Source organism: Sciurus carolinensis, chromosome 6, assembly GCF_902686445.1.
Source record: "Sciurus carolinensis chromosome 6, mSciCar1.2, whole genome shotgun sequence".
Lineage (NCBI taxonomy): Eukaryota > Metazoa > Chordata > Mammalia > Rodentia > Sciuridae > Sciurus > Sciurus carolinensis.
The window spans coordinates 136,829,216-136,850,380 of record NC_062218.1 but is presented as its reverse complement, the minus strand read 5'-3'; the positions used below and the strand labels follow the sequence as shown (position 1 = coordinate 136,850,380).

The 21,165-nt window shown below is 39.2% G+C and overlaps 1 protein-coding gene across 1 annotated transcript in view; it reads right to left on the bottom strand.

Moving 5' to 3' along the window:
• Positions 1-21,165, bottom strand: part of Fstl4 (follistatin like 4) — a 404,387-nt gene that overhangs the window by 358,722 nt on the left and 24,500 nt on the right. The window contains exon 3 of the mRNA XM_047556989.1: positions 10,809-10,842. Coding sequence (XP_047412945.1) covers positions 10,809-10,842 — 34 coding nt within the window. The remainder of the gene's footprint in view (positions 1-10,808; positions 10,843-21,165) is intronic.

Below are 21,165 nucleotides of genomic sequence, written 5' to 3'. Positions count from 1 at the left end.
TTTCTGGCTCTCACTGGCTCTATTTTAAACTGTCATCATTTTAAACCATGAAATATGTCAAGTGATAATTAAAGCTCACTACAGACAGGTACTGTGAAAATGATTAACTTTTACTATTTCTTCCACACACGTTTTGAATATTCTGAATCCCCAAGGTATGGGATGATTACATTGACAGATGAGAAAAGTTACCTTTACAATAACTTATTTTAAAAGAGACTAAAACGGTGTACTTTCCCATTGAGTCTTAATTTGAAAACTTCTATCATAAGCTCATGTTTATAGAGGAAACCTGGGGGAGGAGTACAGAACTGGCAGTCATGAGCTCCAACTCCACATCAGTTAGCCGTGTGACCTAAGGCAAGTCCCTTGCAGTCTCTGAGCATCAAATTCCTCCTCTGTCAATTACCAATGATAACATATTCACTCTTCCTAAGTCACAGATTTTCTTTTTCTTTTTTTCCACAGATTTCTTGAGTGTATTAAATAAGAGGAGAAATGAGAAACTCTTTGAAAGCAAAAAGCAGCCTGGTAACACCATCCAAGTATAAGATATTCTTTTAAATTCTGCATAAAGAGGGATAAGTGATATGCTAGACAGCTTTACAGACCTACTGTCTTTAAAAACGAATAAACCCAAACCTCGACTCATTTTATTTTTAGCTGGTTTCTAAGCGTGAGATTGGATCTGACCCTAACAAATAAACGTCTCCTCTAACCACAGGACTCCCATTTTGTGTCCAAATATGCAGTGGCTCCTATGAAGGAGAGAAATTCAATGAAGCAGCCAAGCAGCTGGAGAGGAATGTTGCTTCCAGCAAAAAGAAAGAGCCAGCAACCACTAAAATTAGTAAAACAAACAGATCCAAATGCACTTGGACTCCCACCACTCATTTCCCAGCCTTGTGAATTTTCTTTTAAGGTCCATTTCTTCTGAACTTGGAGGTCTCTGTTTTTCTCTGGAAGCAGCAACAAGAGAGAGCTCCCTATCTGGTCCCCCTAACCCGGTGGCACATCAACTGCAGAATGAGGAGTCCACTTTTTGAACCTGAACATTTCAACCAGACTGGTCCAAACATTGTTGCATTTCCACAGAGGATGTGTGATCTCCTGCACAACCCCAGGGAAGTCTGTGTTAGTTCTTTGATCAGTTTCCTACAGAGTTCAAAGTCCCCCCCCACCATCTTTTTTTCTATTTACAAATTAGATTTGTAGTGCCTGTCGCAGAGGGCATTTATGAGGCTTGAATAAGAGACTGTGAAAATGTTTCCATTAAGAACCTTCTCATCTACAGAATTTATATTAAAGGAGTGAGCTCTTTGCTCCCAAATTGTCTTGCATACACAGACAAACGGAAAACTGCTTATTTAAAAAGTGGCTCCTGATCACTCTGGCTATGGGGAAGGCTCTGTTCCCAGTCTGAGTCCTTGTTTAACCCCTACTCCCAAATGCTTTCTTCAAAACAGCCAGTCCAGTGAGCCCCACCTTCCTCTTCCCCATAAAGAAGAGAATCTTTTATGACAAATGGAAAATAAAAGTTTCTGAAAATTGCCATCAAGGAAAGAAAAGAAGCCACCATGGGTAGAGGAAATTTGCCCCTTTGCTTTTGATCCCATAAGCTTTGGCTAAAGGGCCAGAAAAAAGAGGTCATGATGGGGTCCAAATGGACAGTTTACACCTGTCATCCTGTATCCTTCACAGGGGAGAGCGTAACAGCAGACCCAATCATTGGAGGCAGCTGTGATGAATTTAAAAAAAAATGCCCTGAAATTGTCCCCTAAGATCTGGGTTCAAACTTGCATTCCCTGAAACACTTCTATGATCTGGGGTCAGCATTTTAATCCCCAGGCCTTGAATTCCTTCTCTAAGGATGGGAAGAGAACATCCTCCTCTCAAAGGGCTAGAGAAAGGTTTACTGAATGTTAGATCAATCTGGAAGTGCTCAAAATCCCTTTGTGAGTGGAGGGGGTAACCGACACCCAGATGCAAAATAATAAAGTAACTGGTAATATACACAAGGATTTTTTTTTTAAACCTTCCTGTTTCAATGTCCTCTATTCAGTCACAGTCCTGATTGTCACTTAGGGATCTAAGGGTCATGATATGCTGGCAACTCCTGAACCCAGCAGCTTAGGGCATGGCCCCAGCCCCAGTCACTGATGGGAGGTGGCAGGGACACAGGACTTGAGCAGGCCCAATCCCAGAGAACCCTAGCACTTTTGTGGGAAAAAGCATAGCAAAGGCTATCTCTTGTCCATTGCACTTGGGATTTTGAAGAGGGAGGGAGGCACTCACAGTAGGGATTCAGCTAAGAGGAGTAAAATGAAGAGAAAAATCTGATCCTTGGGTCCCACATCAACTGTGCCTACAGCCAACATCCCTCACCCCTGCCAGATTAACCAATTCCATATGTCCAATAAGTTCTCTTTTTTCTTTGTGCTAGTTCAGTAGGGTTTTGTTATTTGAAACAAAGAAGTCACCACTGACACAATGCACCACTGAGGGTCAAAAGGAGACCCTCGGCCAAGATGACCATTCTCTGGAGAAAAGACCTTGAGGCTTCACCTCCACCGGAACAGTGGAAGAGCTGCTCCTCCAGGCTCCAAGCTTCTTACATTGGGCAACTGCTCTCACATTTTGTTGTGGACCCACCTGAGAAGTGGCCCGCCATGGTGTGGGCACACAGGTAAGCCTTCCTGTCTGTAGGACACTTGTGCATCTTCTCAACAAAGGACTACAAAGGGCTATGATCTGTTGTCTCTGCACACCAAGCGACCTCCATCCAACTCAAGGAAAGTTCCATTGGCAACCAATAAACCATGAAAACAGTGCCACTTCCCAAGGGAGTTATTTCTCCTTCCAACAGTCATTGTCCAGTGAGGCTCCCAGACATTGCTTTTGAGGCAGTGAAAGGTGAGAGCAACGGAGGGGTGCACAAAGAGCTGAGAGGCTGTGGCTTCCAGAGGACAGGGAAGGTGGAATCTGGTTCACAGGTAAGCCAGCTTTGCGCACCACCTGACCATGCTGACTGCATGAAGACACCAGCCCATGCGTCCTGCTGCTGGCTGCCACCTCGTCCTGAGAGGCTATAGGTCACTGTCAACATTCCACCAGGTTAGTGACCATCCCACCTGCCCATTTCTATGGCACATGTGCCCTGACTACCTGGAGAGCTCAAGGCAAGTTCAGCTCATCTGCCCTTCTATAAAATTTAATACTGTGTAAAATTTTCTTTGTGCAGGCCCTGAAACATTTCTGGGAACTAAACGAATCTGTAGCCAAGATGTATAACTCAAACGAGAGCATAGGAAAGACCTGGGGTGGGTTACAGCACACAGGATCTCCCAATTCTGGTCACCTGACCTGCGAGGACACTTCAGGGGTACTATGACTCTTTCACCAGTGTGTGTACCCTGGAAGACAATGACTGGCAGCAGGGAGCCCTAGGAGTGAGTGAGGCCAATCTGTGGGAAGAGAATGTTGGCAGTCTGACTAATTTAGAGGAGACCTCTCAGCCCGTAGACTACTTCTAGTTTTGGCTGTACTCCTGCCAAAGCAGAGATTAAAGGTTTGTGAAGAGATAACACAATCTGAAAACAATGAGAAGGCAGGTTTGTCAGGGTTTCTTTCCTTTTTTTTAAAGAGTTTTTAAGAGATGAACTAATTTTGATGACAAGAAGAGAATTAGAACATAATGGTCAGTTGGATTCTGTGGTTTGTTTGCTAATAAAGAAAGTAATGAGCAGCAATGAGACAGAGACAGAAACAAATGATTTTAAAGTCACAGATAATTAACCCCAGAAGCTTGCTGATGGCACATTAATATGCCAGGGCAAATAGCTTCATGAGGTCTGAAAAGGGCATCAGTGTTTATACAGAGCAGATTTCAAGCATTCCTGAAAAGCAGGGAAACTCCTTCTGGCTTGAGGAGCAGGCAAGGAATTGAGATGACAAATGGAAACCTTAACTTCTGCTGGAAATGTGAAAGATGAGCCTCCTAGGTGGGGAAGGGGCCTCAGCAATTTTGTGGGACCATCCTCAACTTCTACCCTGAGCCTTGGGTGGGATCAGTGTGCTTCAGGGTGACATTATCCTGTTAAGAGCTGATTTTGTGGCACTTAGGAATCTGCAGTGTTTCATACCTTTGAGGGATCATGACTTCTTTAAGAATATGACTCTTAACCCACAAATTTCAGATAGGTACCAAATATTTCAATGTCAATCCCCAAGTAGAATGAGACTTCCAAGGAACGAGGAAGAAGAGTAAACAGGTCTAAGTGTTGCTTCTCAATGTTTTCAGATTGTGTTGTCTCTTCACAAACCTAAGTGTCCTGGAACTGTGGAATTCATAGCCAAACAACCTGGAAGTCCCATATCTGTGATTTCACCAGACTGAAGAATGGAGATGTGACATAGCTGGATCAGGCCTTTTTAGTCCCCACTCTATAGAGATACATCAGGAACAGGGGACCCTGGAAAGAAGAGACTTGTCTCTTGCTTTTCCAAGACTCATACCTATACAACAGCAGAAGAGCTGCCCCTAGACCAAGGTTTCCTCCCCCAGGTGAGTGATGTGTGGTCTTGGGTGAGTGGCTCCATCAGAAACTCTGAGCTGTATACCCCAAAGTCCACTAAACTCACCAGGGGATGGGATGGAATAGTCGCTTATCCAGAACCTGGAAGGCCTGTGGATCAGGGGCTCATGGACAGGGCAAGAGTGAGAACCCAGGCTCACTTGGGCTGTCTTAGTCCAGGCTGGTCTTTCCAGGTCCAGGTACTTAGGATTGCCTTGGAGAGCCTCATGGAACAGAACCTGGGAGTTGTTTGCAGCTGGAGAACCCTCTAGCATATGCCCTGTTAGGTCTTTAGGAAAAGCCCTTGTCTGTCATGATCCTTGGGAAAGACTATTTCACCATTATGGAGTCTGTTATGTTAGAGTAATTGAAATAAAATATGAAGAGTTGGTATCTGAGATGCTTGAGGACAATTTCTGACCCCAGTACCCAAAAAGACCCTGATTTGGAGGAAGAAGTTTCATATGTGTTTGCCCTTAAGTTTCTTAAGACACCATCAAGAAGAATGTGATTTGGTTATTCTTATTGTGACCTAGATGGTGATGAGATAATTTGAACAGAAAGTTGAAGAAATTCTTTGACAGAGGAGAGGGATAAGAATGGGCTAAGATAATTTTTCGTGGAAAATTTCAACATGCTATAACATCAAAAATCCCATGTCAGTCTATTTAGAGATAGAAGAATGGACTTGGTGACTTAAGAAAGTCCTCTATGTCTATGCCAGATATGTAGATGCAGGATGAGAAGAGACATAATGAAAATTACCAAATCATGGAGCACCATCAGCATTGCCCACACTGTGCCAAGGGCTCCATGGGCACCATCACCCACTTCAATCTCTTTGTGAGGCCATGTGAAGGCTGTGATTGCATGACTGCCCAGCATCCTTCCTTCCATTGCTGTGGTTGGAGTGGGAGGATTTTGCAAACCCCAAGGGAGAACGTGCGATCTCAGTCAATCTCAGTACATTATCCCACCACCACCCTCAGCCCCTTGACCAGAGTGATAGATTCAGAGAGAGAGTCAAGATACAAGCCTAGCAGATCTGAGTCCTTGCTACTACTCTTCTTCTGTCATTCTGAGGGAAATGGTTCCAGCCTCTCCATTGGTGAACAGGCAGGACTGAGAGCTGTAGCTGCCTGTAGCCATCCTGCAAGTGGCCAGGAAGAGGCCAACATGCCAAGAGAAGGAAGGCGAGGGACAATGTGAGAGCCCTTGTAGTAGTTCTTCTGGAAGTTCAATCCACCCTTGGATTCTGCACTTTCATGAGCCTGTGAAGTTTCTGTCAGCATAAGCACGGTTTGAACCAATGGCCTGTCCTATTACCATCCCCATTGTTTTCAGATAAGGTTGAGTAATGTACCCAAAGTCACATTATAAATGAGAGGTGGGATGCTACTACCTATTCATTGATCATGATCAAAACTGAATGCTGATCCATTACACTTAAGCAGAACACCCCAGTTGTGCCACCCACTTCCCATTCAACTTGGTTCAACTAGGTATACTGTGGGGTTAGGAGTGTGCACAGACAGATGTCACTCTCAACTTCATTAGCCCAGTCACTCCAGAAGAATGGGCAATGCTATACTGTTAGAAGTGAGGGTAGAATGGGGAGGGAAACTCCATCTCTTTCCCCAGATGGCAGTCATGAATTCAAAAAGACCCACTGCTCCAAGCACTGTCAACTCTGGATGGCTTCCTTTTAAATTTCCTACATCTGCAGTCATTAAAGAAGTTACCTCAAAAGAACCGAAGAGTTTATTAATCTGTTTCATCCAAGAGAGTCAGCCACTTCACATTATACTGAGATAGATTATGCAGGCAACAGAGATCCAGAAAACATCTGCTAAACAAAATCAAAATTAATGGTAAACATGATGCAGTTCTTGATAGCTGAAGTTCACCCAGATGCAGGGAACTATAAAGGGGCCATTAGAGGCAGCTGCCAGATAGGGACTAATTCCAAGGTTTTCAGAAAGTGAGCCTCTAGTTTCCCACTGAGGACTGGCAGGTTATGTTTACTTTGATTCTTTGATTTGCATTGCTAAGCAGACTGAGCAACCAGAGCCACTTGGGCTGTGTGTGACTGTCACTCCCTTCTTTCCCTTTCCTAGCAGCCCTCTTCTCAATCTCCTTCCCAGACTTGCTGGAAGGCAGGCCAGGCCGGCCTGGGCTGGAACCCAGAGTGAGTGAGCCATCCTTGGGAGGGTGAATAATGCAACGTGACATTGGTACCCATCCTAAAACTTGCAGTCTCTAATCACAGCACAATCACTGACATTTGGAGGAGCTTCTCATACACCCTGCTCCTCAGAGATGGCCGACAAGGGCTGAATTATCCCAGCCACTTGCTTAGCTCACTCAAGTGTTCTCTCATGGCTGTAATTCAATGTGATGGAATCAGTCAGAGAAAAGTACTGGTGTGAGTAGATGACTCCTGGCAGTCAGTATCAGCATGGGCCCTTAGAATGGAAAGGGAGGGTCTTGGAGAGAGAAGGTTGGCACCTCTTGCTGAAGCTTCATAAAAGGTTGAAATTAAATTTTAGGTGTTTGAATAGAGGTTTAGAAATACCTGAGCTGAAAAGCAGAAAAGATACAGCCACCATTGTTCCTTGCCTGTGTAGATCCTGGGCATAAGGATAGAGGTGAATGTAAGACTCTTCACATGAAGCCATGGCTTTGTCTTCCTGAGAAGGACATGTGACCTTGGCAGGAGACACCCTATTGGTCTTGAAGTCCTTCCCTTGTTTCTGCTCTAAGAGGTATTCTGAGGAAGCTCTCCTCCTTCCTGGGCCTTCTAGAACAGGGTTTGCAAAGGGCACTGCATGGAATGCTACCCCTGAGCACCAAATATAACCAAGTCCATTTTGTTTAATCCTACAGAGGACACTTTGGAAAATGATTGCATGTTGAATTCCCTGTTGAGAGTCATACTTAATATGACTGGTGAAAAACCAGGAGAGATTCTGCTTCCAAAACATCACAGAAACAATGACAAAAAATGAATTTAAGTTATTGAATCCAGCATTTTCCAAGTATATCAGTGTCCTGGGAGCTGCTATAATAAAGTTTCACAGACCAGTTGACTTAAACAACAAATATTTATTTTCTCAAAGTTCTGAAAACTGAGAGTCCAAAATCAGGGGGTGGTAGGGCCATACTCTCACTCTCTCTCAGAAGGTTCTAGGGGACAATCCTTTCTTGCCTCTTCCGAGCTTCTGGCTGTTGCCAACAACCCACTGTCTCCATCATCACATGGAATTCTCCACTGTGTTTGTATCTAAAGTTTCCTCTTCTTATACGGATGCAACTCATTGGATTAGAGTCCATCCTAATACATCTTAAGTTGGTTGCATCTGCTAAAATCCTATTTCCAAATAAGTCACATTCAGAAGTTCTGGGTTAGGACTTCAACATATCTCTTTGGGGACAATCTGTAATACCAAGCTTATTTGGACTTGAAGCACTTCATCAGGGCATCACTTAATAGGTCTTGAAAAGTACCCTTCGAGAACAAAAGTTTCCAGTGCCTCTCTTGCATCTCACCAAGACAGGCTCAGAATGAAAAGACCATGCACACAATGAAGATGGGTAGTTTGTGCTGAATTCAAGAAATAATTGCTTAGCATTGCTAGCTCTGGGCTGGAGCTGTAAGTAACGTGGGGATGATGGAGTGGAGGGTTTCTGCTTTCAGAAAATGAATAACTGATAGGAACCCTTATGTCTGAGAACTAGGGAAAACTACACACTCCAAAAATGAATTGGATTTGAGATGAAAGACAAAGCATGGAGGCTGTGGGAACAGTGTAAGTTCAGATGCAAGAAGGTTAGGTTTTGCCCTGTGGAGCATTAACACCATGCACCTAGGGCTGGGGGGAAAGAAAGGGAAATAAGGCAAAAATCAGGTGTAAGGCACACAGGGCACTCACTTCACCCCAACAACCCCAGCTCCCACAGTTCCATTTCCAAGGCTAATCTTAGTTCCTCTCACTTCTTATAGATTGTCAAGAGTTTCCAAAAGTCATACAGTTGGAGGTTGAAATGGGCCACCCATTCATGACACTAAACCTAAAATGGAGTGTTTCCTCCTGAGTCAGCAGTCAGCTGAAACTAAACAAGCCTAAATGTGAAACTGCCATAGGTTCTTTGGTCAGGAGGCTGCCTGTCCAGACCTGGATATTCTCTGAACCTCTCTGAACTCTCTTGGGCCTGGTGAACTGGGGTTTAGTTACCTGCTCCTCCTTCAGTTCCAGATCAAGTCAGAGAAAGCAAACATTCTGAATTGCCTGTTGCTAGATAATAATGGTTTATTTTTGTTTGTAGAATTAATCATTTACTGAAATAGTCAAAGAGCTTCTATAATTTTTATACTCATACACTGTTCTGGACATTAATCCCACTACACGTGTCAGTGAAATGTCAGACTCACAAATATTTGGAACTAACCTATAGGGTCCCACCCTTCCTGCCTGCCTGCCAGGTTATAAGCATTGACATCAAACCACTGAATTATTTTCAGGAACTCAAACACTCAACTTTGACAAGCTGGAATGACATTAGCTCATAATAGGAGGGAAGAAATTTATATGTCAGGACAAATTTGCCAGTACAAACCCAAAGCATATGTTCCCAGTCAGCCAGCTGCAAAAGATGATGCTTCCAGAGAGAGGGAAGTTGTAGGTAAGGATGGCAAGCCTGACTGTGCCTTTGTCCCTCCTTTGGACAATCTCATTTTTCTGGAGATTAGAAGTCACAAGTTCAATCATGACTTTTTAAGCCTTTGAGTGAAAATATATCTGGTTCTTCCACAAACCCGGCTTTATCAGAGATACTTACAGCACAAGGACAGTAGCACAAGATTCCCAAAAGGTTAAGTGTATATGTGATTCCTTAACGCAAATTAATTCCAAATATTCACACTCAGGGTTTCTGACATGAAAAGAATATAATTCAAAACCAAAGTTCATGTCAACTTCTCTCCTTCAGGCTATTTTTCTACAACTTACACAGTCACTGTTCCCTTATGAACACAAATTTCAGTGAAAGTATTCTTCCCTGTCCCATCCACCTTCATCCAGTTTCACTTTGTACGTATATCCACACAATGCAGTTATGGAGCAACTATGGATACAGTTCAAAGGACAATGGTTCCAAAACAAAAGACAATGGCAAATGGGAATGGGAGCTGGAAAGTTCATCCTAGTGTTAGGTTACTCAGATCCTTCAAATTTGGGATTTCGGCACCATGGACAGCAGCAACAAATTGGACTCGATATAAATAATACTGCGAGTTTATATTCTCAAGCTCTAGAAAGACAAATTGACAATTTGACCAGCCTGTCTCTCATTGGGCTGAATAACATAGGAACTAACAAGGTTGTGAGTGTGTGCTAGATTTAGGAGTCAATATGGAATTTGCTCATATTTTTAAAATCCTGTCACTCTTTTTGGAGACAGTAACGCAGAGAAGGATGCAGTGAAGATGAAAACCAAAGACCACACTCCTGACCAAGAACTCACATTGGGTTTTGAATTCATCTTCCCAGCCCTACAAAAAGGAGATGATTGTTAATGATTCCACAAATTACACAAAAGACATACTCTTAATAGGGACTATTACTGAAAGTGAATAAGGGAAATTCCTATTTCCACTAAAAGATTTCTGAAATTACCAGCCATATATGCTTACCTCAGAGACCAAAAAACAAATGTGCTGGAGGAATGTCAGCAAGGAAAATGGAACATCATGGAATTGTTTTCAAAGGGAAAATTAATTGGTTATTTCTACTTAAATTGAGCTGAAGCTGTAAAAATCTAATCACAGATATTTTTCACAGTGGCATCTCTTTCCAGATATTGAAATACCTCAAACTATAAACCAATTTTTGCTGTTATTGACATCGATTTCATTTATTGAATCAAAATAATGACTTCAAATTAAATGCAAAAACAAGGCTTCTCTTAAGAGACCATGGTCATGCTCATTAGTGAGTCAGTTCCCCATGCCCTACCTTGGATGCTTGAAGATGGAAGCCATAGTTCTCACAGGCAAACCTGTCCTGCAGGTCTTGAGTCTCTAGAGCCAAATGTTAAGCACTCAGCTCCCAGAAAAGGCCACATGAAATTTCAAAGAACAGGCTGTCCACAGTCTGAAGTTCATCTTAGGTTCAGCAAATTACTTCCCAAATGTCAACACTAAGAGTGAAATGGAAATGAGTGTATTTCCCCTACCTTCTCTTCTTGTGACTTCAAAGCTTCTTGATTCCTGAAAGAAAAGAAAGACTTGTGTTTTTGAAGAATGATTTATATTTATAGATTGTTGCAAATATCTCACTTCTTTTTAGTCACATATTCACAAAAAGGTGAACAGACTAGTAAGAACATGACATGCAGCAATGTTGGGTCTACAATTTCACACCACACACACACACACACACACACACACACACACACACACACCTATAAATGTAAACATCTTGTTGCCATGGGGACTTACACAAATACATATTAATTAATTATACACACACATTTAATCATGCAAATTTTAATAAGCTAAGTTAATTTTCAGGGTCTTCCTTATGTGGAATCTGGGCTGTTCCCAAGTGTTAAGACAGATACTGTTCCAGATTGAAGTACCACCTCTCTGCCTGGTCTGTGGGTAGTTTAGAAGTTTAGAGACCAAGATTATCTAACCAAAAGCAGGTTCCAATTTGTGGTATCATAGCAAAGATCACCATTGCTTCCACGTGGGTCACTGACCTCATCAGATGACTGATTATACCCAATTCATAGTGTCCAAAGACTGGATCTTATGGGACAACTTGGAGAGGCAGTCCATGCCACTGGACCAATTTGAGTCCTTAGATTTGCATAATTCAGTTTCATCTTTTTGATGCCAGCTATGTGCAGTGCAATAAGCAAACCATTTCAGAAATTACCCAGGTACAACAGAGTCTCTGCATTAATATTCACAGTTGAACAGGGAAATACAGAAGAAATAGAAATTACTGAGAAATCAAAGGGTGATTTGCCATGATAAATACCATTATTTTGCATTCAGCTGGAAACATAAGTAAAAGTGCTTTTTAAAGAACCTTTGAAAATAGCACTAAAGAATGGGCAGGTTTTCAGACAGGAATACAGGAAGAACAGTGCCCTAGGAAGAGAGAATAGCAGGAGAAAAGGGAAGTGGGGGGATAGTGCTGGGGAGGTCAGGATGAGAGAAAAGCACCAGTGAGAAGTAATGAAGGGAAAAAACTGGAAACGTATGCTGTGTTTTCATTATTAACAAAATTATCACAAATGACCAGCTTAGGATAAAAAGTTTTAGGTTGAAAATAAGCTGAAAGTCCATGCTGGCCATGGAAGCAAAAACAGCCACCGCCTCACCACTACAACCAAGATCATTCTGCACTAGTGATTTTCAAGCAAGTAGCATTGTCCCTCAGACCTTTGCGTTCTTGTCTAGCATCCTCTTGTGATCAGGAAATGGAGGCAACCTTAGAGATAAAAGCTAGGAGGCCCTGAAGAGTGGGCCCCACACAAATTATATTCCCTGACCATACCTCTCTAATGAGTGAAAAACCTAAGTGGAGATTGACGGAGATCCATGTTATGGGCTGTCAACCCTTCAAACAACTCAAGGAACTAAATGAACTTCCAGAATGCTGCTCCCTCCCACTTTCCACCTTGTTTTGGTCAAGTTTCTGCATATAGCAGAAAACATTCATCCTTGAATTTCTGAATCTGACTTATTTCACTTAACATGATGTTCTCCAGTTCCATTTTTCCAGCAGATGCCACAATTTCTTTTTTATGACTGAGAAAGACTCCATTGTGTATATATTCCACATTTTCTTTATGTATTCTTCTGTTGATGGGCACTTGGGCTGGTTCTATAAGTTGGCTATTGTGAATTGCACTGCTATAAACATTGATGTGCCTGTATCACTATAGCATACTGATTTTAGTTCTTTAGGATAAATACCAAGGATTGTTTTATAATTTTCCTTGTATATACATATTGAATATGTCTTTTTTGTATATCTTTTGTCATCATTAATAGAATCTTATCCTATATTACATCTTCGAAATGGTTTTTGTTTATATATATATATGATGAAACAATTTATTTTTATATTGATTTTATAACCACTTAATTTTTTGTTGTTTGTTATAGATTTTCCATTGATTCTTTGGGGATTCCTATTTGCATATTTATATAATCTGTAAAGGACATAATCTTATTTTTCTCTGATTCCTATACTTTTAATTGCTTTCTCTTGTCTTATTGATTCAAATAATCCTTTAATCTAATGTTAAATGTTGTAAACATGGTAAGCATTTTTATCTTGTTTCCAACATTGAGAAGAAAATCTCATTATTCCCTATTAAGTAAAATGCAATATTTTGGCCTGAGTTTTGTTTATTTTATTAATGAAATCAATATACATTTATTGAGTTTTTAATATAAATGTATGTTCTACCTAAAAATAGCTTGTTCCCTTATTTATTTATTGACTCTTTCCCTTCACTGGGATGAGAGCTAGGATAGAGCCAGTATCTTTTTTCACTCTTGTATCCTTGGTGCTATAATAGAACAGATGCTCAATACACATTTGTTGAATAAAAAATAAAGCAAAATATGTGTTGAATCTTATCAAGTACTTTTTCTGCATTTATGGAGATGATCATATGAGTTTCTTCTTAGTTCTATTAACATGATGACTTATACAGTGGAATTCATAATATTTCACTCTCTGTATTTCTAAGATTAGCTTCTTTTAGCCATGATATACTTTTAAAAATGTGCTCCTGGATCTGTTTGATAGGTTTTTCATGTTTTTATATTGTTTGGTCTACATATTTTTGTATATATATCCATAAATTATATTGGTGTATCTTTTTTTCAGATTAGGAATTTAAATGATGCCAGCTTCATATAATGAATTTGGCAGTTTTCCTTTTACTAAATTCTGGAATAGTTTAAATAAAACTAGGGTCATCTTTCAAGATCTTTCAAGGTTTTCCCACTTCATTTTCCAGATATTGATTAAAAAGAAAAGATCTTGCATTTTCATCAGTAGCCTGAATCAAATCTCAAAATCACATTCTAAAGTTTATTCATATAATCTATTCATATAATAACAATCCATATTTACAAATAAATTAACAGTACTTATTCATGGCGATATTGTGAAAATTAAATGAGATACACTTCCATTTTAGAAAAGAAGAATAGCTTGTACTGGACTAATTCTTCTACTAAGAACAACTGTAACAGCTAGATTTTTTTTTTAAAGAAAGCTTTTGAAGGCCTCCAACAGCAACCAAGGCATCAGAACTCAAAGGTCAATATTTGGAGAGAAGGAAAGTTCATTGAGGGGATCCCCATTTCAGCCACTGCCCAGGGGAATCTGGTTATTATTGTTATTTCATCTCCTTGACTTCATATCACTAGTTTTGCTTTTTATTTTTGGTTAGTTCTAAGACATTATAACATTTCAATTCCATGACCTTCTGACCTTTTGTCATCATATTGTCATATAATTTACTTCATCAAATATTTTTTACATTATAGGGCATTATTATTGTGTTAAGCAGTCATCAAAATGTATTTATGTTTATCCCTTTTTAATTTTAATTTTTTTTTTACCTTTTCTGGTGCTCTTCATTCTTCTTGCAAAACTATGCATTCATCTCAATAATTTTTCTTTTGCCTAAAGAGTTCCTGTTAGAGTCACTTTTAGTGTTAATCTCTTTGTGATGTATTCTCTCAGTTTTGTTTCTGTAAATGTATCTTTATTTGTCTTCATTTAGCTTACTTTATGAATACCTGTATTTCCAGTGGATATTAAATTCTAAGGGTTTTTTATTTTCCAGAATTTTTTTTATTACTGTAAACAAATGGGATACATGTTGTTTCTCTATTTTCCAGAATTTTGAAGGTGTCATTCCATTGTCCTAGGGTTTCATTATTTTCTCCTGAAATGTCAGCTATCACTCTTACTGCTGCTCTATTGCCACCACTCACCCTCCAGCTAGGTTTAAGATTTTCAGTCATTTTTCTGTGAATATATATGGATGGGTTTCTTTGTATTGATTTTGCATGGGGTTTGTAAGGTTCTCAAATTTCTGGCTTGATGCCTTTCACTAATTTTAGAAAATACACAACCAATATCTCTTCAAATACTGGTTCAGACCAATTTCTTCTCCTCTCGGACTCTGAAATTTCAATTGCATGCTTGTTAGACCTTTACACCATGCTACGTGTCTCTCATACACTTTTCTGTATTTTCTTTTTTCTTTTTCTTTTTCTTGTTTTTTTTTTTTTTGGTACTGGGGATTGAACTAAGGGAAACTCAATCAATGAGTCATATCCCCACCCCTATTTTGTATTTTATTTAGAGATGTGGTCTCACTGAGTTGCTTAGTGCCCTGCTTTTGCAGAGGCTGACTTTGAACTCATGATCCTCCTGCCTCAGCCTCCTGAGCCCCTGGGATTACAAGTATGCCCACTACATCTGGCCACTTTTCTGTATTTTCATTCTCATTTTTTTTTCCTTTCATGTCTTCAGTCTAGTTATTTTCTATTGATCTACCTTTCATCTGATTACTTATATTATTAGTTGTATTGAATCAGCTATCAAATTTATTTGTTGAATTATTTATTTAATTTTTAGTTCTAGAACTTCCATTTGAATTTTTTTTCTAGTAGATTCTAATTTTATTGTGCATTTTGTTTCCTATTTTCATGAATGTATTAGTCACAGTTATCCTAAAGCATGTGTGCATTCATTTTAGGATCTAGATAGGCTGTGGGTCTGTTTCTGTTGCCTGTTTCCTTGGATCTTGTCATTTGATGCTGTTTCCACATATGATGCTGAGATTATAAATAAAAAGCCTTGGGAATGACTTTATAACCTTCCATAGAGGTGTTACTTTTTCTTGATATACAGATGGAACATTGGAGGATCATCTTGATATAGTTGGGAATAAAGATTATTCAAAGGTAGGCTGAGGCAGGAGGATCTTGAGTTCAAAGTCAGCCGCAGCAAAAGTGAGGCACTAAGCAACTCGGTGAGACCCTGTCTCTAAATAAAATACAAAATAGGGGTGGGGATGTGCCTCAGTGGTTGAGTGCCCCTGAGTTCAATCCCTGGTACCAAAACAAAACAAAACAAAACAAAAAAGTATATGGAATAATGGAAATAATGGAGTAAACAGAAAGTCTACTGCATTAACTAGGGTCATTCTTTCTTGATTGATTTTTTGTCTCCCTTGGGGAAAAAAACCTTTTCTTAGTTTTTATTATTTGAGGCTTATTTGGAGCTATTTTTTTTGCTTATTTGAGGAAGCTGTTTTTTACATGTGTCTTGGTCTCTTGCTCTTTATATGTGCTACTCAAAATCAGTCATAATCTTATAACCCCCCCAGGGCAAACTGTGTGCAAGGTATTGGACTCACTTCCTTCTGGTTTTCTTTCTAGAATGTGTGTGTGTGTGTGTGTGTGTGTGTGTGTATTAGATTTAAATATAAATGGGTTAAAATACAAATATTAACATAATAGTTAAAACCTAATGTATGCTGCTTGTAACAGATATACAATAAACATAAGAATATAAAAGGATATATAAAAACTAGATGTAAAAAGATAGGAAAGAGCCAGGTGTGGTGGCACATGCCTGTAATCCCAGCAACTTGAGAGACTGAGGCAGGAGGATTGCAAGTTCAAAGCCAGCCTCAGCAACTTAGCAAGGCCCTAAGCAATATAGCAAGATGCAGCCTCACTAACAATTTTTTTTAAAAAGGGCTAGGGTTGTGACTTAGTGGTTAAGTGCTCATAGGTTCAATCTCTGGTATCAAAAAAAAAAAAAAAAAAGATAGGAAAGATAAACCTTATTAACTCCAACCAAGAGAAAGGTGGTGTAAAGTAGCCTCTAAAGCAAGAATCAGAATTGGTGATAAAAAGGGTTGGTTAGTAATGACAAAAGGTCCAATTTACAGATATGTATAGCAATTTTAAACTTGTATATAACTAATAGCATAGCTTAAACATATATAAAGTCAAAGCTAAAGGAATTAAGAAGGTAAATTTTAAAACCCACAATAATGGTTGGAGAATTTAAGAAATCTGTCATTAACTGATCAAACAAGTAGAAGAGAAATGAGTAAGGATAAAGAAGAGTTAAACATCATGATAACCCAACACGACTTAATTAATATACACCAAACAGTACCCACAAATATATACCACAAATTCATCCCATGTCCATTCAACATTTATAAAAAGTGACTATATGCTAAGCCACAAACAAGTTTCAAATTACTAAAATTGTGTAGAGACTATGCAGAGTTTTCTGGTTATAATAAAAGTAAAGTAGAAATCAGTAACAGAAAGATGTTAAGGAAAATCTCTAAATATTTGATCAATGGATTCAGAAGCATATCACATAATTTCCATAGGGAAAAAACTGACAAAGAAATAACATTTTTGAGCAGAATGACGATTGAATTATAACATTTTCATTGTGGAATATAGTTAAAGCAGTCTTAGAGGGAAATGATGGCTTTGAATGCATTTTTAGAAAGAAAAAATAAAAAGCTGAAAAGAGATAAACTAAACATCTATCTCAAGAAACTAGAAAAATAAAAATTTAAGCCCGAAGAGGTAGAACAAAAGAAATACGATAGGTGTAGAAATCAATAAAATGGGGGGACTGCACCATGAAAAGTTGGTCTTTTGAAAAGATTAATAACTGAATAAATCCCTAAGAATAAGAAAAGGTATACAGATAAGCAACAAACCACACATGTTCAGTTTCTGACATCAATGTAATATAGTAGGGGAAAGTGAGTTTTCAACTGCTGGCAACTAGATCAGTAGGACATTGGAGGGAAAAAAAAAAAAAAAAGAACCTCAACCACTTACCTTACCACACATTAAGAATCACTTCCAGATGGATTGTAGATCTAAAGGTGAGAGGTAAGACATTGGGATAGTGTCATAAAAGAGCATCTGCATGACCTTCAATAGAGGGAAATTTCTTAAACAGGATGTGAAAGCAGAACCGTTAAGGAAAGGAATGATATTTGCTAAAATTGAGACTTCTGTTCATCAAAAGATACAATTAAAACAGTGAAAAGGCAAGTCATTAAGGGAATATATTTGCAGTCCATCTGTCTGACAAAGGACTCACTCAGAATATATAAAGTACTTCCACGAATCAATAAGAGAAATACAAATAACCTAACTGAAAAATGAGCAAAGGATTTGAAAAGGCACTTCACAAGTTTGAACTGCAATAGGACTTGACTCCACCTCCACAGCATAGATAGTATTGTAAAAACCTGATGATATCAAATGTTTACAAAGATACAGAGCAACTATAATTTTCCTATTCTCAGAGGACCAGCACCGGCAGGACCTTACTCGCTGGTCCACGTCTCAGTTCTGTGTGCCTCCTCCCCTGGAGACAAGAACTGCTTCCTGCAGGTATTATGCTTGATTATCTCAGCGTGTCCCTTTTAGCTTTTTTAATCCTTCAATAACTATTAAACCAATTTCTGATATTAAATTCTGTTAAAATAACTATCGTGACTTGTTTTCCTGATCCACAATTCAACTTCTAGGTAAATGTCCGACAGAAGTATGGGCATGTGAGCGCCAAAATGCATGCATGAGAATGCTAATCAGAGCCTGAGGTCAACAGCCAAGAATAGTGAACAACTCAAATATCCACCAGCTATAGAATGGAGAAATGGTGACAGATCCATATAACGAAAACTTGACAGCAATGCAAAAGAATGAATTCTGCAAAATGCAATGACTTGAAAGAATCTCAGGAATGATGGAGAATGAAAGAAGGCAGATACAGCAAGAGCACAATTTTAAGATTTTAGTTTTATAAGTTTCAGAAAAAAAAGAATCTCTGGCAATAGATTAGTGGTTAACCTTTGGGGGTTTAATGACTGAGAGGCACAGGGTGGCTCCTGGGATGCTGGGAATGTTCTGTATGTGTTCATTTTGTAAAAGTTAATTGAACTCTACACTTGAGATATGTGCACTTTTTATTTGATATGCTTCAATAAAAAATTTAAAAATAAAATGAGACAAAGTACCCAAGAGTGTGTACCAGAAGTTTGTTGAATAGAAGAAAGAACCCTCTGCCCCTAATTTACAGATTGAGAAAGTTCTTGTCATGGTTTGAATACCCCCTCCAAAACTCACGTTGAAGTTTTTTTGTGTGTATAAAATATAAAATATCTATTTTTTGAATTTTTAAATTTGTTCTCATTAGTTATACATGACAGTAGAATGCATTTATGCATTTTTATAAATCATACATAAATGGAATATAATTTCTCATTTTTCTGATTGCACATATTGTAGGATGACATCGGTCATGCAGTCATATATGTACATGAGGTAATAATGTCTGTTTCACTCCAGTATCTTTCTTACCCCCATACCCCTTCCCCTCCTTTCACTCCTCTCTACGTAATCTACAGTAACTATTCTTCTTAGCTCGCACTCCTTATTGTGAATTAGCATCTGCATATCAGAGAAAACATTTGGCCTCTGGTTTTTTGGGTTTGGTTTATTTCACTTAGTGTGATATTCTCCAACTCCTGGGAAAGTATGAAGAGGTGGAACCTTTGAGAGGTGTTTAGGTCATGGATTAAACGTGTTACCATGGGAATGGGTTAATTATCATGGGAATGGGCTCCTGACACAAGAATAAGTTTGGCTTGATTTTTTCCCGATCTTGAACATGTAATTCCTGTCTCTGTGATGCTCTGTCTTGACAAAGAAAGAAGGACCTTTCCAAATGTTGGTGCCATATTCTTGAACTTCCCAGCCTCCAGACCTGCAGGAAGCAGTTATAAATGACCTAGTCTCAGGTATTCTGTGGTAGCAGCAGAAAATGAACTAAAACGATTCTATTGAGTATCACATGAGATGGAAGTGGCCTGGCCAGGACTGTGCTCAAGTTTCTGAAGTCCTAGCCCCACACTCTTCTGCCTCAAAGTAACTAATCCACAAACATTCATGAAAAATAGGACAGAGACTAAGAGTTGGGCTCTGAAGTCAGATGGATTCAGGCTGCATCAAGGCTTGTCCCCACCAGTTGTATGGTACTCACCTTTGTTAAATGATTTAACTTTTCTAAGCTCAGTTTATGCATTTGTAAAATTCATATAGGAAGAGTTCATTCCTCATAGAGCAGTTGTGATGATTAAATGAAATAAATATAATTCCGAGCCATGCCTAGCAGGTGTCTGGCACACACAGTTCTCAGACATCACCCATCATCACCATGATCATCACTAATGAAAATAACTAAGGGAGAAAGATAAGAGACCATTTGGGGAGGTAAATAGGTTCATTGACTCCCTCAATTATTAAGTCTAAATAAGAATTCATCTTTCCAGTACTTGGAAAAGCAACTCCCTAAAAGCTGAAGCAGAAATATACAGAACGAAATTCATTGACATAAATGACACCAAGGCCCCGGATGCATTGCCTAAGGAAGAAATTATTTTCTGCAGAAGCTTCAAACCAGATGGTTATAAATGAGAGTTAGCGTACGGGCATTACTTAATGACTAAATTTCTTTAACTAAAAATCTAATTTTATTATGGTATAAATCATACTTTCTTGAAGTAGGGAATTAATTTTAGATTTTTCATTCACTGTTCATAACCTTTCCATGAATTTGACAGCCAAATCATTTTAAATGTCATTTAACCAATACAATACAACAGCTTTATTCCTCATTGTACCCTTCCTGAATCCATTATCTCCCACTATAATGTAGAAGAACTTAAGTAAAAAATTACCATTCCATAAAGCTCTATTTTACTGTGCAGTTGAACAGCATAATCTTTATTTTTGAATCAATATAATGTGAGTGCTGAGTAATATTTTTCATAATCCAAAAGTCTATTACAGATTCTCAGTTACCAAAAAGCAGTTCAAGAGCTACTGTAAGAGTTCGAATGCAGATCCTCAACTGCCATCCCTAGAGCCTTCTAGTGTCCATCTTGGGCACAGAGGATGAGGCACAGGGAAAGGGGCGGTGTAGCCTTCCCTAGACTCTCATCACAATTCCTCATCCATGTTGCCAGTCATCCCCAGTGGGTATGTGTTGCGGGGAGGTCTCATGTCACTTAAAGTATTATCTGGGAGAACGTTGGTTATGTGGGTTAGGAAAGTGGGGATTCAAAATATCCACACAGAAAAAGACATGAAACAGGAAGCTCCTTAGAACTCAATACGACCAGGTCTGCGCAGACTGAGCAAGTCAAGCCTGCCATGGACTGGCCAGGACTGTGGAGGTCTCCATGTTGAGTGTCCTGATGATGGGCCCTGATGACAGTTCCTCTATCCGGCAGCAGAGGGGTGGAGGGAGCTCCCAGCTTCAGGGCTCCTCAGGTCTCAATTTCCCAAGCTACAAAGGGAAGTTCACATGTTCAGTTTAGAAACCATTAAGTACAAAGGAGAGGAAGTCTTGCTAACAACTCCATTGCTACTGAAATTCTGACATCCAAGTTCTAAGTTGTTCATATCTGAGATGCTCTTAAA